The sequence below is a fragment of the Crotalus tigris genome, unplaced genomic scaffold (genome assembly GCF_016545835.1).
Source record: "Crotalus tigris isolate CLP2741 ecotype Arizona unplaced genomic scaffold, ASM1654583v1 scf7180000024472.5447098, whole genome shotgun sequence".
Classification (NCBI taxonomy): domain Eukaryota; kingdom Metazoa; phylum Chordata; class Lepidosauria; order Squamata; family Viperidae; genus Crotalus; species Crotalus tigris.
Genome location: NW_024100643.1, coordinates 3,214,069 through 3,230,651, shown reverse-complemented (window position 1 = coordinate 3,230,651; position 16,583 = coordinate 3,214,069). Strand labels below are relative to the sequence as shown.

Below are 16,583 nucleotides of genomic sequence, written 5' to 3'. Positions count from 1 at the left end.
GGAATCAACATGTCCTTCTCCTTAATTACCTGCAAATTAAGCCCATTCATAGGTCTATGAAGATTATTTGTTTTGTTCGCTAGAGTCTCACCATTAAATCAAACTCTCCCTCTTTGCCCATGACTTCCTGCAGTCTGCAGATCATCTGATTGGTGGGTTTTATGAAGTGATGGGTATCTAAAGAACTAGTTTTTCTGTATCACACTATCTCTCAGAGTCTGCTGATGAGCTGACCAATAGGCTACAAGAAGTGTCAAGTCTGATATTCTTATCAAGCAGATACCCACCCTGCTGATTAGCAGACTTGGGGACTACCCAATAATGTGGGAGAGTTCAGCTCTTTCAAGACTTGGATTCTTGTGAGCATACCTAATTGTTCTACTGTGGCCTGCCACTATCTGATCATAATGGGATCAGCACTGATCATCACTCAAGAAAAATGCACATTTATTTGTACAATATACTATGCTCTGTCCAGCAATCTTTTTACATCAAGCTCATATGTCAATTCGCTCAGATACCACCAGGGGGAGATATTTAACAGCCTTTGGAAACAGTCAACCTAAGTCACTACCTGTGCATGAGATCCACCAAAGAGTTCTTTTCTAAGGTTACTAAGATAACAACTCAACACATGCAACTTAGATGGTATTCTTTGCAGAAATGTAATGACAAGACTGAGAGCAAGGGCCAGTTTTCACTTCATTCTTTCTTGCTTTCTGTTTTGATAATTCCCAGGGTAGAATTGAAATTTGCCCATAGTAATGAAAGAAAATATACATTAAAATGTTTGTGAGATGCTTTAAGAAAAGCAACTAAGTGTAAAGCATCTTTTCACAAGGAAAAAAAGTGAGGAAATAGTCTCTTATCATTTGTATTACAAATGAACTAGTGATTTGACAAGCTTCAGTTTGGGGTTGATCTGAAACAAAAAAATAAAAGATCTACTAAAAGGTTATAGGCGCCGCGAGTTGCATTTGGAAAGAAGATCGGCGAAGAATGCCTGGAAGAAAGCTTTTTTTTTTTTTTGTATTACAAACTACATCTCCCAGCGTTCCTTGCAAAGCTTTCGGTTGTAGCATCCCACAATGGGCGTGGGGTTTCGGTTTTCTTCATAAATCGGGAAAGCGTCTTTTACTGTGAGGGGGTTGCGTGCGTCATTCGTTCTGAGCAGTCTGCAGTTCTTGTGGGAGATCTTCGGTTCTGCTAACTACCGGCAAAGAAGTGAGTAGGAAGTTAAGAAAAGTTTGGTTCTAGCAACAAATTAACTATTTCGTTAGCAGGTACGACGAAGAAAAAGTGCTTTTAAAAGACGGGGTGAAAGTCCAGAAGGGACATTATAAAGAAGGTGACATTGTTATACTCTAGCTGTGTATTTTGCTTCTCTGGTTCGCTGCTATGTTGATTGTTCTGGAATGACTGTTCACCTAGTTGTGTAAGACATAGTCCTCCAACTTGATGCCCTTCAGATGGATTCCATTTCGACTCTTCAGGCAGACATCTAGGGGATATAGTATATTTACTGTGATTTTTCTGATTTCTACCGCAACTTATCATTAATTGGGAAATGTGATTCAATGATTATTGGGTCTCAGAAAGCAAAGGGCATTAACAGTTACTTGCTGCTGTAATGTATAGTGGTCAGGAATTCATAGGGGAGCAGTGCATCAAAGCTCCTGTTCCACTTTTGCTTTGATTTCTCTCCAGGAATTCTGTGCATATGCGTGCCCAATCCTTCAAGGCAGTTCCGGAAAATGAACTATATTTATTTGCAAAATTCTGATAGGCCATAGAGAAGATGCATATAAGAAGTCTTGTAAAGCATACTAGTATTATGATACGCCTTTTCCACTTTATTGCTTATATTTTAACTAGGCTAGGTTTCCCATAAGAATACAAAAGTGAGAGGAACTTTGAGACAAAAGTTGTATAGCATTATACAAAGCATTAAACAAAGGTTATAAAGCATTTGTTTTGCACATGTTAGAGCTCTATTTCGTCTTGAGGTAGGACTTGCCTCAATCAGTAGAAAACCAGTACCTGCTGGGATAACAAGGTAGGTGAGCCTAATTGTTTGAATGTAAAAGATAGCATCCTCATAGGAATGGGGTTTGAAACAGTACCTTACTAAATCCAGCATCAGGTTTCATAATTGTATAGATTTATTTTTGCTTCTCCTTAATCATGTCTAAGCAGTAGAAAATGTTGAGGGGGAGTCTCAGATTGGATTTGATGGCTTCTATTTTTGTAGATCATTAGATTAATGCTATACCTTGCTCATTTTCCAACAAGTTCTTGCTGAATGGTTCAGAGTTTTTCCTGCAATAATCCTGACAGCTGCTTAAATCTAATGAGTGAAAGGATCCTGTTGCTAAGTGTCCAATCATACGTATTTGTATAACCAAGGTTCCCATTTTTTTTGTCCTAGTCTTTATTTATAACATTTGCTCAAGGAGAATTTGCTTTCCCAACACTATATTTACATATTAGACTACTGTGCTGTTTAGTAGACCAAAGAAAAAAAGAATGGCAGAGAGGATTAGTGGATAGAGTCCATAATATAGCAAACAAGCTGAGTTTCCAAAGAGTTTAGGTTTTCTTTGTATTTTATTTATTCTTATTTTATTTATATTTCCCGTTTCTAAACCATCCATCCCCCTCAAAGTGTCTTTTTAACAATTATGACTGCTTTAGAGCTTCTGCTGGGATATACAATGTTCTGCTTCCTTAATTTGGCTACCTATTGGTTTCTCATTTGAAAGAACACTCATTAGAGTAAAATAAACTTGTACGATTACTTTAACCTTCTTTCTAATGTATCTGTTGTATCAGAACTCTGAAAAATGTGTTCCATTTCTGATCTATAGCAATAAAAGAGAAGTCTGGTGCCCCGTGTGGTAGGTGCTGCAACAAAGAAGGCATGTCTCCTGGGTCCCACTAGATGACATTGTTTCAAGAAAGGAGTTGGAGATTGCCCAGTGCCGAAAGTAAAGATTATCCCCCCCCCCATGCTCAACCAAGTTTCAGTAATATATGCAAGGTTAGCCTTTTCATTCACAAAATCACAAATGGCAGCTTTATTACAGACTGGCTTACATTCAACAGTAATGCCCCAAAACTGGGACCACTAGAGCTTTGATCACGAGGCATTGGGCCAGGACATAGGACACTTTGGTTTTGAATGGTAGAACAAAGTAATTCTACCATGAACAGTCCACTCCCCATCTCTACCATATCTCCTTAGCATCACTACCGTATGTTATTGTCTGTCCTCTCCTCTCTTTCACATCCCTACCTGGCAGAACTGTGTGTAGTTTTTAACTACATGATGATTAACATGGTAGATTAGAAGTGGGAGAACCTGAGTTTCAGCTCTGTCGTATGTATAAAGTCACCTGGGTAACCTTAAGCCTGTCACTCCCCCTCAGCCCTGAAAAGACGACAGTGAAAAATCACTTCTGAAAATCCTTCCCAGAAAACTGCATGGACTTGTCCACATACGAGGGCAATTTGAAAATAAACCTCCATTTGGTTATCAATGACAGACACTCGTAAATACAGAACTTTTATTATACACATTAGAAATCTACAACAATACATTACTTTTTGACATAATCACCATTCAAATTGAGGCATTTGTCATGACGTCTTACAAGGTTTGAAATTCCTTAGTAGTAGTTGCTTGGCGCCAAATCTGGGCTATGGGGGGGGTGATCAAAAACATCCCAACGGAACTGCTTCAAAAGTTCTTGGGTCTGTTTAACGGTGTGCAGGTGAGCATTATCGTGAACCAACACCACACCGGAAGTAGTGCCATAGAAAATCCCACCAAATGTGAAGATGCCAAAGGAATACTGCTAATGATGTTCATAAAGCATGGTTTGACCATCAATTCAGAAGCCTACTGTGAAATGTTACGAAAACTCAGATGAGCCATCCATAACAAGCATTGGGGCATGCTGACTTCCGGTGTGGTGGTGTTTTATAAAAAACAAGGGTGAAAATAACAATTGTAAAATGTTTGTGGCTACAGCTGATTGACATCACATGCCATAGCATAGTTCAGGCAGATATGTGCAGATGCAGAAATTTAGATTCCTTGCAATTAACACTGAATTTCCTTTGCATCTCTAGTCAGGGACATCGAACTCAGTTTCTGCCTGTCACAAAGCTATTAAGACAACCACAAGTTCAGAAGTGTTTCTGCTGTTTGGTAAGTAGTACTTATTTGACGGTCTCCTGACACAATTAGTAATCCCATAGTTTCAATTGTTAAAGAGGGCGTACTGGCTTTAGTTCTTTAAAAAAATAAAAAATATACATAAAATGTTTTCTCACTGAGCACTAATTATTATTTTACTAAGCCCTAGCAATATGGGGGCCACTTCAGTGTGGGTAGTGGTGATGGTGGTGGTAGGACTGCCTGAAGAAATCCAGCTAACATGGATTGACCTTACAGAAGGTAAAGCTCATACTGTTAATATCCCTGCCCCCCCCCTCTCCTGGGATTACACAAGGTTAAGAGAATTTATTTCCTTTCAAGGCATTGCCCTGATTTCTTTCTTGCTTCTGCCAATATGGAGTGTAACACAGCATGCATACAAGTGATCTTGGCTGCAAAATAGTTTGCAGCTATATCTGAATAGTCTGAAGGAAGTTTGTTCTGCCCTCCTTTCTCAATAAGATATCTGCCCAAGAGCAAGAACGCTTTGTGCTTAGTTTAAAGGTAGCATGATCATGCTTGGAGGGTAGATAGTTCCTGTGCAAAGTTCTTATCATTAACTTGGCTCTCGTTCTGCAAAAGGAATCAGAAGAAGAGGAAGGGAGAAGGGGTTTGACACTGTAGGGGGGAAGTAACTGCAAAACTGATTTACAAACACCAAGCACAATAAAGAATGGAGGTCATGGGAAGCAGTAACAATGTCAATCAGATTTCTTCATTCACCCCATTAGAAGAGTCATATAATTGTCACTCATTGACATTAGCAGGCAACAAATCACTCATTGTCTGTTATCTTTCCAGATTAAAACAGAAATGCAAATGTATGATTAAACAATTTTTCAATACTAAACTGAAATGAGGTATTTTTGTTAATTCCTGATCTGTTTTCTGACACCTTTTTGAAAATCCAGTAATGTTGCATCCTGAATTCTGCACTTGCTGTTTTAAAAAAACATACACAGTGAAAAATAAATGTGGAGCATGATTGAAAACCTCAAACTACATCTCAAAATTGAGAAATTGTACAATGAAAGCAAGCCTGCTTTTCTCTTTAAAATGGAGTTAACTGAAAGACTCATAGAATAATTGTGTTTGAAATGACTATGGAGATTATCTAGTTCTAGTCCAATCCTACACTTAGTCCCGGATCTACTTTTCAAACTCAGCAACTTTAAAACAGGTGGACTTCAATACCCAAAATGCCCGAGCCAGCAGTGTATACTACCAATAATATAGCAAATCTATATAGCTATTGTGAATGTGTGCAAATAATTGATTACAGGTATTGCATATGACTAATATCTTTATATCTGATTTCACTTATGGCTATATAGATGGGTTATTTGTTTTCCCTCTTTGTTGTATTTAGCGCAACAAAGTTATTTGTTATTTTTGCTTATTTCTCCTGTGAATAAATACCTCATAATTCTATTTCCTAGTTGTTTTTTGACAGCTTACGAAAGTTTCTGTAAATACATGTGTTATATTCGGAGACCCAAATCCAGAGTTTAAGAATTTGTTTTAATATTTTTGAACCAAACTTGAGTTTCAGTGACTAAAAAAGACTTAAACATGGGCTTTCCCAATAATAGCTCAATACTTTAACCACTACAAGCATCCTTTTCAGCCCAGCAACTGCTGGAAGAAATGCTTGTAGAAATTGTTTATAATAGAATTTCAACTTAGTTAACTCCCTCCTGTAATATTGATAGATATTTTAATGAGTATTAAAAGCACAGAAACCATGAGAAGCAGCAACATCCCTAAGGGGATGGTATCAGCTATATTCCTTTCAACATATTAATTATGGAATTCAGGATCCACCTGATGTTGATGAACTAAACCAGTGTTTCCCAAACTTGACAATTTTAAGGCATGTGGACTTCAACTCCCAGAATTCCACAGCCAGCATTGCTGGCTGTGGAATTCTGGGAGTTGAAGTCCACATGCCTTAAAATTGTTAAGTTTGGGAAACACTGAACTAAACTATACTTCCCTATAGTTTAGTCAGGCTCACTATGGCAGCTGAAAATTATGGCCCAGCATCATCTGAAGGGCTGTGTGTTGGGCTTCTACTGCTATTTTCAGAATGTAATGTCTTCCTGGCCATTATTTGGGGTCCTTAAGAGCTGCTCCATGGAGCTCTGCATGGTGCCTTGCAGCTACATAGGCTATTTCAGTCATCCTCAGCCCAAATTTTAGGTGAAGAGAAATGTAGACTAGGACACAGAGAGAGAGAGAACCCTCGGTGGAGAAATGCTGCCTTATTTCAGTGAATCAAGCTATGTAATGCTGAAATAAGGATTTTCCAAATACTACAGGGCCAAAAGAGATAGGCCTGTCTTTCCAGTCAATCAGGGGGCTCCCAGAGTCTGAGCAGAAAGCATATGTGACTGTTAAAAAAATGTTGCTTGGAAGAAACTGCTGAGACCAAAGCTATGTCGCCATTAGATTGACTTGCATTACCAAGAAATGTTTTCTGGCCTATGCTTGATTTTAAGCCTCTGTGACTTTAGTTTCATTTGCAGATCACATTACTGATCTTGACAGCAACTCAGGCTTTAGTTATAAAAGACTCTTTCTCTTAAAGCAGGGGTAGGCAACCTTGGCTCTTTCATGACTCGTGGACTTCAACTCCCAGAATTCCTGAGCCAGCATGGCTGGCTCAGGAATTCTGGGAGTTGAAGTCCACGAGTCATAAAAGAGCCAAGGTTGCCTACCCCTGTCTTAAAGTAAAACACTGGAGAAGTAAAGATCATTTGAGAAAGGCATGTTGCTTACTATTTGCTAAAATTAGTGACAGCAACAGTATTAAAATAGGATACCTCCTCTCATGTTGAGAGGAGGCAGATCATAATGAAGTGCTGTTTCCCAATTCTTATGCAGCCCCTTCCCAAATGAGTTGCTTCTATTGCCTGTTGAGCAAATCCAGCAAACCATCTTATTTGAAACTCCACCCACCAGCTTACCAGTATTAGTGCTTTTTTTCCCTCTTGTCACCAGAGTCAGTCCCATCTGTCATGGGAATTGAATGAAAAAATACAGTGCAGTCCTGTGCACTAAATTTAAAGACCATCAAGATCCAAATTCATGGGAACTTGTCTTGTATAAATTCTTATTTTAATAAAAGGAATAATGAACAAACAGTAGCACACTTTGGTAATTAACTACTTTGATCTGACTCTTGCCTTGCTACTATTAACAATTACCAACATATTTTTTGAGGCTGTGTTGGAATTTCCTTACTCTTACCAAGTTCATTCTGAGCTGGGATGATTAAAAAAAATCAGACAGTTGTATGAAATTAAGTTAAGTCAAGGATAATGAAAGCAAGCTGTTTCATGGGCAGTGGCAAACATCCATCCATCCAGTCCAAGTTATAGACATAACAGTCTGTCCCTTCTTTACCAACCTCCTATCCAGTTCCCTCCTCACATGATTCCATATCAAGAACCTCCTTTTTTTCTTGCATCTAACTTTTTGTGAAAACACATTTATCTAATGAGAAGCTGTCCTTGGGTTGTACACCTTATCTCACTTCCCGGGGCAAGCTGTCTCCAATGCCAGTGAACAGTGAAGAGTAAGAAAATCAACAAATTTTAAAACAAGACATGGTTTCTCAATCTAAGTAAAAAGGTAAATGCTCAAATAAAATGTTCTAATACTTATTCTAACAGTTGTTTAAGAATTTTTTCTCTTTGTAGGGCCACTTCTGTTCTTCTCTGCTAATGACTATTAAGAGGACATTGATCTTTATTCCAAATTCCAGATATAAAAAGGAGAGGACTGCAGTAATTCATTGGGAATTACTAGTTGAATTCATTGGGAGCTGGCAGCTTATATTCTTTCAAACATTTTCCTTGTATATTTACCATATTTTAAATTTCTCCTATAAATAATATCAATCAACTACTTGCTGCTTGGGAAATTAGAAGGTATTTTTGGCAAGCTTCATGGACTTGCTTAATTTGATATCCATGCTGCTTAGAGCTGTTGTATGTTGAGAGATCTTGGTGTTCCCAGCCAGGCTCAACCTGATCCCTGACACCACCAGCATCCTCATTGCTACATCCCAATTCTGTCCAATCATGTGCATAACTCCATTATGATTAGTTTATAGAGAATTGTCAGAGGATTTTGTGATACTTTAAAGAGTAACGAATGGGTTGCTTTGTGCTATGCTTTGAATTAGATTGTGAAGAAATACTTTGGGACTCAAACAATCACCTGTCTGCTCTTCATTAATCTATCATATCTTTTTCTAGCATCACAAAGCTGCTTCAGAGGTTTCCACCACAACTGTACAAATCTGGAAACAGAGGTAGGCAATGCTACTTGTGTTGCTGCAGTTTCCAAAGTTCCTGTTCCCAGTTAAATCCAAACCATTGAAATCCCTATTAATAAATGCATTGTTGTATCACCTTATTGCAGGGGTGTCAAATTCACCACGTGACGTGTCGTGATATATCACGACTTTTTCCTCCCTACCGGAGCTGGGGTGGATGCTGCTTCCACGTGAAGCATCTGGCTCATGGGCCAGCAGTTTGACACCCCTGCCTTATTGTGTCTCCCAAGACTCTGTTGCTCACGGAGACTTATATGAGTGTTTCTCTAGATAATTTTAAGGCATGTTTTTCTCATCTTTCATAAAAATGTAAAAGCAATATATACATAAATCTGTGTCATCAAGAATTGTGCAGCTTCCCATTTTTTTGTTATATTTATTTATTTGTATCCCACTTTTATTAGTTTTACAAATAACTCAAGGTAGCAAACATATCCAACACACCTTCCTCCTCCTATTTTCCACATAGCAACATCCCTCTGAGGTAGGTTGGGCTGAAAGAGAATGACTGCTCAAAGTCATCTAGCTGGCTTTCATGACTAAGGCGGAACTTGAACTCACAATCTCCCTACACATCTATCAGCTTCTCTTTTTAAAATAAAAAGCAGATAGCAAGAGGGTATGTTGCAAAATGCAAAATTCCAGCATTATTTTATTAAGGAAATATCTCTAGGCGCCACAAAATGCCAATGAGACATTTGAAAAGCAGGGATTAGTGGGCATTTTTTGTCCGCCGGTGTCTTTCATGAGAAGGATATCTGCAGGGGTTTATTTATTTTATGGGTTTATAAGAACTCTCAAAATTCCCAAGTGCCCCCAATCCAAAAGGTTTATCTACCACAATCAATGATTTAATTGGCCAAAAGAAATTAGAGACACTTTCCCTTAACACAGTTGTTATCCCAGTCTAAATAAATGTTGCATAAATGCAATAGAATTAGATAGGAAGTTGTAGCTTTGATTAGCTGCTGGCTAGCAGGATTCCTGTCCTGAAATCTCTCCTTTCTCAGGCTATTTTGGGGTGGGGGAAAATACTGTCTTTATTCCTTAAGTTCTTTTAAAATTATAAGGACATTTGCAAATCTTGTGTTGTATGCTGGGAAAACTTCCTGATTTGCCTGGATAGGGCTGTTTTGCTAGTTAAGTATCAGCACAGTTCTGAAGGAAACAGGGAACTATTTGACAGGACCACCTCTGCCTAAATCTTGTGGGGGGGGGAGAAGGGCAGTCTGTGTATCAAACAATGGTATATCATATGGTAGATGAGAAATTCCTTTCTTGGCTGTGGCCTCCCTATTTTTCAGTGTTCTTTCCAAGGAAACTATGTTAACACCGGTATTTTTGTTTCAATTGTTGGCCCAATTCAAGACCCGGTTCAAGTTAACCATCACTATAAGCCAATGAATTCATGCAGAATAAGGTGTAATGCAAACTCTTTATTTCTGTTGTAGAAATAAAGGAATACACTTGGGACCCAAGTTCAAATCAAGTATGCCTGTTGAAATTCAGCAAGCTCTTTTTATGCCATAAAATCACATGTACACATCAGAATATCCTGATCTTCTATAACTTGTTCTTTGTTTTAAGGCATGCACAGTTTAGGCTAATATCCTATAATAGGCATGGGGGACACTTAATTAACTAGGTTCTTCACCTCTGGGTGTGTTTTTTAACCTACTAATGATAACTTTCTTTTACCCTTGAGCCTTTGCCAACACATTGTTAAACTTAGCTAAATGCCATGTTACTTTCCTTTGTTCCATTAACAGGCCCATTTGCAGAATTCCTTCACAAGGATACAAAGCCACATTCTGCCAGCTAGTCTATGTAGGAAGCACTTGCGATTAATCTGTGAAGTGTTTGTGGTCAGCCCCTCTAGCTTCTACTAGCATATGCTAAAGAAGACGTCAGTTAACTGCTAGTAACTGTCTAGGAAAAGCACAAACAAATTGATAAAAATGGAGCAGCAAATTCATGATTTACAAAAGCTCCTAATGATTTGTTAGGAAACCAATAATCCAAATATTTCACAAGCCAATATGCTGGCTCTCATTAGGCTAAGTGAAAACTAGGCATTCTTCCTAGCTTTAATAGACCTGAGTTTGGCTTACCATCCTTTTGGATTGCACAGCCCATTGCATTCATGTAGCTACATTTTTATTACTTCTGGTTTGTTTTGATTGCTTTTATCTTTGACTCTCCCCTGAAATTTATTGAACATTTTATATTTATAAATACTACATTTTGAATGTGTCAGTATGCATTTGGAACCTTATTTTTCCAAATTAGAATGAAATGGAATGGAATAGTTGGAAGGGACCTTGGAGGTCTTCTAGTGCAACCCCCTGGAGACCCTAAAATATTTCAAACAAATAGTTGTCCAATATCTTCTTAAAAACCTCTAGTAATGCAAGTAAATCGTATGTGGCTTGCAAGGTAATCTCTAAACAGGCTAATTTGCAGATAATAGTATAATCATACTTGGGGGTAAACTGAACAATACTTGTGCTTGTGGCATATTGTCCAAAATTTGCTCAGACTGAGTGGCACTACCATTACTGTTATAGATATGGCACAGATGCAACAACAGGTAACTTAGGCTACACTTTATTGAAAAGTGCTTCATAAAAGTTTTAATTAACTTAATCCATTATATGCATCAGAGATCAATATTTAGAGGCCTATCTAATATCTCCAAGAAAATTGCATCTTGGAATGTAAGGAGAAAAATGATAAAAAGCAAAAAAAATATGTCTACAAAACTAAGGAAGAGGAAAGCTATAATAGATCTGAATGATGGTAGTCTGATTTTGTGGAATTGATAAATATATACAAGAAAGTAAAAGTATACAATTTAATTGAAGGACTAAAATTATGACAAAGTAGAAATAGCTGTCATTCATGTTACTGTTGATGAAAATCAACTGAATAATAAGTTGACTAGAGATGTATTTCAGACTTTAATAAATGATAATAATAAAAGAAACAGAGATAAATTTTAGGCAAATGAAATAATTTCCTATTTATTTTCATTTCCTATTAATTGAGAAGGGTTTTACATTTGATTGTGTAAAGTTAAAAAGAAAGTTCTAATTTCTTTTTTCTTAAAAATAATATTATTTTTAAATGGTAGTTTTATGTTTTTTATCCTGTTCCTAAAGAAGAGGCCCTATTTTCTCTAATCACATCCTTTAAAGGTACAAGGTGAGCTGGCATTATAGAATTTAGTTTTCTTTTTCATCATTATTATTTTACTATTATGATATTCTAATTATTTGCAAGTAAGACCATAGCCATAGTGAGTCCTATTGCCTATGCTGGAGATAAGGGATGCAGGTAAAGATATCTCCCAAAAAGATAGTTGTAGGGCTGCACTAATTACCAATCAGCTACATCAAGACAGGAAAGTGGGTGGGGAAGCTATAAACACAGTACCGTATTTCTGGGAAAGGTTTGAATTCAGTTTCACTTTAGGGGTCATAACATATAATGTTGAAGTGCCAACACTAAGTAGGTATATTTGCTCCATTCAGCCATGTTTTCTTCCCTGATAATATTTTGGTAAGAAGTACAGAATTACTACATTTATCCCTTGCCATTAGCTGTGCTGGACAGGGTTGTTGGGAGTTGATCCAAAACATTGGAGGCATTCAATTTGATTTCATTACTCCCCCTTGCATTTCCCATTCCAACCTCAGAAAACTCATTCTGTATCTGTTGACAATCTATAGTTCTGAGCCTGCTGTTATTTCTCTCTTGTCCATGTGGCTGGCATCTGTTGGGAAATATCCAGCCAGGCCAGGCAGAGGAATCAGTTGGGGAATTAGCCTTGAAAATTGTGCAGTTGCAAGAGTTCCAGCACTGACACCCCCCACCCACCACAGCTTCATGGAGCCTTATCTATCTGTTTCCAAAGGAAAGCAAGTAGTCTGGGGATGTTGATCTACTGTTTGGGCTTGATATTATCATCCTGACTGCAAAAGGAGTATTGTTTTTAAAAATGAGTTTGCTATTTATTTTAGAAGAATGAGGGCATAGTTTGCTGGACTGTTCTCCTATGCAAGTCTCTTTCATTGTATTATGTCTTATGAATGTTGTCCTTAATCCTGCTAGACATTGCTACCACCCTATCGTATTCCAGAAGAAAGTCACTTACATGCACATTGTCATAAGATAATTTTGATGGTCAGAAATCTTTGAACCCGTTTTAGATAATGGTACTTAATTTCTTAATCAACAGTTTAAAAATGTTAGTAATAACATCATTACATGGATAGCACGAGTTGCTAAAATTTTAAAGTGCACTATGGATTCATCTTAATACGGAGTACAGTATCTTGCTGTTTTCAGTAATAATTGCCCATAACAGAAATTTAAGATGTTCATATAACTCCAAGAAAGTAATGCACAACTTTGCATCATGAGGTCAAGACTGATGAGAATGGTTTTTGAGCATCTTGCTTTTGTGTTCTCTCTCTCTCTCTCTCTCTCTCTCTCTCTCTCTCTCTCTCTCTCTCTCTCTCTCTCTCTCTCTCTCCCCCTCTCTGTGTTTGGTTCTTTTTTTATAGGATTTTAATATGGAGGATATGCTTTGTGCAAATAATAATTTGGAGGAACCGCCTACTTCTGTTGTCATGTTGGAAAGCTGTCATTTCTCTCAGATCGTCTTTGCAAACATAGAGAAATTCTATGTTCCTGGAACAGATATAACTTGCTGTTATAACCTTTCCCAATACTTCACACCTCGCAAGAAGGACTGGGTGGGCATATTCAGAGTAAGTTTGTCAAAAACCACTGATGTTTGAATTGTAAAACACAGCCATTGCTCCAAAGCAAAAGAGATGGACAAGATGTGTTAGGACTAAGTTTGCTCTCTGGAAGCCTTACAGTTTTCCTGTCTGCCTTCAAGGACTTGATTCTAGCCTGCTGCTAGTGTAGTTAATTCCTTCCTATTCATTGTAATTTGAAAGATGAAGGCTTTCCCCTCTCTCTTTCCTTGGATGCAGAAAACCAGGGGTCTTCAAACTCGGTCCTCATGGACTTTAATTCCCAGAATTCCTCAGCCAAGCATGCTAGCTGAGGAATTCTGGGAGTTGAAGTCCATGAGTCATAAAACGGCCAAGTTTGAAGACCCCTGCAGCAAACCAACAGGGCCTCATGGATAACTTCTCCTTCCTTCTTCCAGTATAAATTTCACATAAAATTGCTGTGTCTGAATACAGTCTATAATTACTTCACTAAGTAACTACTTATTTGATGGCACTAAAAGGATGCAAATACATCACAGTATCTTTAAAATACTGTTTTCTCCAGCCTAATATCTTGAAGATGTGCTTGGATTGTAGTTCCCCAGATCCATAATTAATATAGGCTTTAGCAGTTTCAGTATGTGTGGAGAAACCCTGGCTGGGTGATGACTAGTTGGAGCAGGAACCAGAACCCTTCACATGCATTTTGTTGTTGCCTTACAGGTGGGATGGAAGACAACTCGTGAATACTATACATTCATGTGGGCCTCTGAGCCCAGTGATTCTGAGAACAGCTATGCTGAACAACAGCAGGTGCTTTTTAAAGGTCAGTGATGGGAAGGGAATTAATGGTGCAGTTTTGCAACAGGAAACTTGCTACTGTTATGACATTGTTATCTGCTGAAATCCAACCTTGCATATGGTGCCACTGTGACATTCAAAATGGGTTGTTTGAAATCTAGGCTTTATTCACTAACAGCCCTTTAAAAAGAATCTATGAAACCAATTACTAGGTTTATTTTATGGATTGTTTTTATTATTTTGCCAGATTAAGAGTTAGATACTGATAGTATTGTAAGTCATCCCCAAAATCCTGGTAGTTGTCTGTCATCTTTCCTTTCCTTCCTATAGAAGATGAAAAGTATAATTTCACCTAGTGCTAATAGAATTACTTGTTATACACTGGCTAGTATTTCCTGGTTCAATAACTTTTACCACTGGAGATAAAAAAGAAAGCTGTTTCTTGAGAAGTGATTGTCATTCAGCAGTAATTGCATCCTGGGAAATCTGGTGATATCATTTGTTCCCCACCTCAGCAGTGGCTATGGCGAGACACGAGTCTGAGATACGAGAGTGCTGTTGATAGTAAGAATAAAGAATATGAGACTGAAGTTATAAAAAAGGAAGAAAAGAAGGGTGGGTGAACTAGGCTTAATTTTAATTTTAGTCAGATATCTACTTAGAACTGTCAGCTTTGCTACTTGGGAAAGAGAGAAATTTTAAAAGCTGTCAGCCCTCCTTCCGTTTGGAATCCAACAGATTAATGCTGAAGGGTAAGCCATAACTAAATGTTAGATAGCTAACTTTTGTATTTCTTATGAATGACTAAGACTCTAAACATGGAATGTGTCTTTTTGTTCTTTCAGCCTACTATCTGCCAAAGGATGATGAGTATTATCAGTTTTGCTATGTTGATCAAGATGGACAAATCCGTGGGGCCAGTGTCCCTTTTCAATTTCGTACTGAGATTGAGGATGACATGCTGGTGATTACTAAAGAGGTTAGTTCCCATTCTTAAGTCCTAAACTGAATAAAATGCTTATAGGATTAGGGTTAGGGTCTTCAGAATGAGTGGCTCTAAGCATAAAACACCTATCTGAGTATTTTGGAAGTGTTTCATTGGGAATTGAAACATTCCAAATCCACTTTAAATAGTTTCACATTAGAAGCAGTTGTTTCAAGCTTTAAGGGAGGCATTTCAAAGTCAAAACAGGTTGAAAACATTTTGCATTCTTATAATGGTTTGCCTGAGATATGGTAACCTGCACCATCAAATGGATGCCTTTTTGACTTTATTTTATCTTTAAAACATAACACCCTTTTAGGAAAAAGATAATCCTTCCAATCTGGCTTCCACCATAGAATTTTTTTTAAAAAAAATAGATTCTGTACAATAGGAATGCGCAGCTAGTTGATTGGTGTGTAGGGGTCTGTATTTACATATTTACATGTATCTTGACAAACGTATCTCCACCTTATCTATAATCTGATCAGCTTGACTAGCAAAGAACTTTTGTCTCTCTTGATACTGAGATATTGCCATAAAAACCATCAAACATTCATATAAGAAACATCCAATAGAGTAAAAATTATTTTTAAAAAATAATCAAAATTAACCCTAAGTATATCTAGCAATTTGATGAAATAATTCTAGGGGAAAGGCATTGAATATACATTCAGAACAGAATATATTAATATACAGTGAATTCTCATACATTTGTTAGGGTGCAGCATGCTAACATGGGATATGGGAAAAGGCTAATTCCATGTTATATCCATGACATCTTTGGCTGAACTCTTGCTAGTATGTATTTCCATGTAATCTTTATTTAGTCATCTGGGAAACTTAATTGAACGCTCATTAATATATACATATTTTTAAAATATTCCCTTAATCCATTTCTGAGCACAAAGGAGATGGAAAAGCAGCATTTAAAATAAGTAGAGTGAATCATCAGCATCTTTTATAGTCACAACAGGAGGAGTTCAGATACTGATATAATATTTTTAATAGTTTTTTTTATATTATCAGACTGATCTCAATAGTGGCTACTTATTATAGAGAATGGACAAAAAAAGAAACTTTGCTTAGGTGTCTTAGCAATTTCCACTGTTTGCATAAATTAAGTAGTTACCTTAAATTAAGTAGTCCACCCCATTCATAAAAATAAAATCTATTGAATTATTCTATCTGCCAAAGATGTCTATGTCCCAGTAATTCAAACAGCTAGTGCTTCATCTACTATATGACAGATGATAAAATATACAAATAACGCTTACTAAGGTAGTGCAGTTGGGGCAAACATGGTGGCTAACTGAAGTGATCTTCTATTTTTCAGTTCTTTAATATTTCAAAACAATGAAAGCAAGAGAGATCAAAAACATCCTTGATGCACTGTTTTGGCCGATGTAGTTAGCATTGCGTGTAATCAAAGGCTAATAAACTCAGAAGTCATTACCAACAATATATAATAAACATCTAATGTTT

The 16,583-nt window shown here is 37.3% G+C and overlaps 1 protein-coding gene across 2 annotated transcripts in view; it reads left to right on the top strand.

The window, feature by feature from the left end:
* Positions 1–1,069: 1,069 nt before the first annotated feature.
* Positions 1,070–16,583, top strand: part of CALCOCO2 (calcium binding and coiled-coil domain 2) — a 30,817-nt gene continuing 15,303 nt past the window's right edge. Inside the window, exons 1-7 of one of the 2 annotated variants that reach the window (XM_039333108.1) lie at positions 1,094–1,224; positions 2,868–3,040; positions 4,135–4,213; positions 8,488–8,543; positions 13,136–13,342; positions 14,039–14,141; positions 14,962–15,095. In XM_039333108.1, coding sequence (XP_039189042.1) covers positions 2,942–3,040; positions 4,135–4,213; positions 8,488–8,543; positions 13,136–13,342; positions 14,039–14,141; positions 14,962–15,095 — 678 coding nt within the window. In that variant the 5' untranslated portion in view covers positions 1,094–1,224; positions 2,868–2,941. Of the gene's footprint in view, positions 1,225–2,867; positions 3,041–4,134; positions 4,214–8,487; positions 8,544–13,135; positions 13,343–14,038; positions 14,142–14,961; positions 15,096–16,583 lie in introns of both variants that reach the window. The other variant, XM_039333109.1, reaches the window with a different exon arrangement.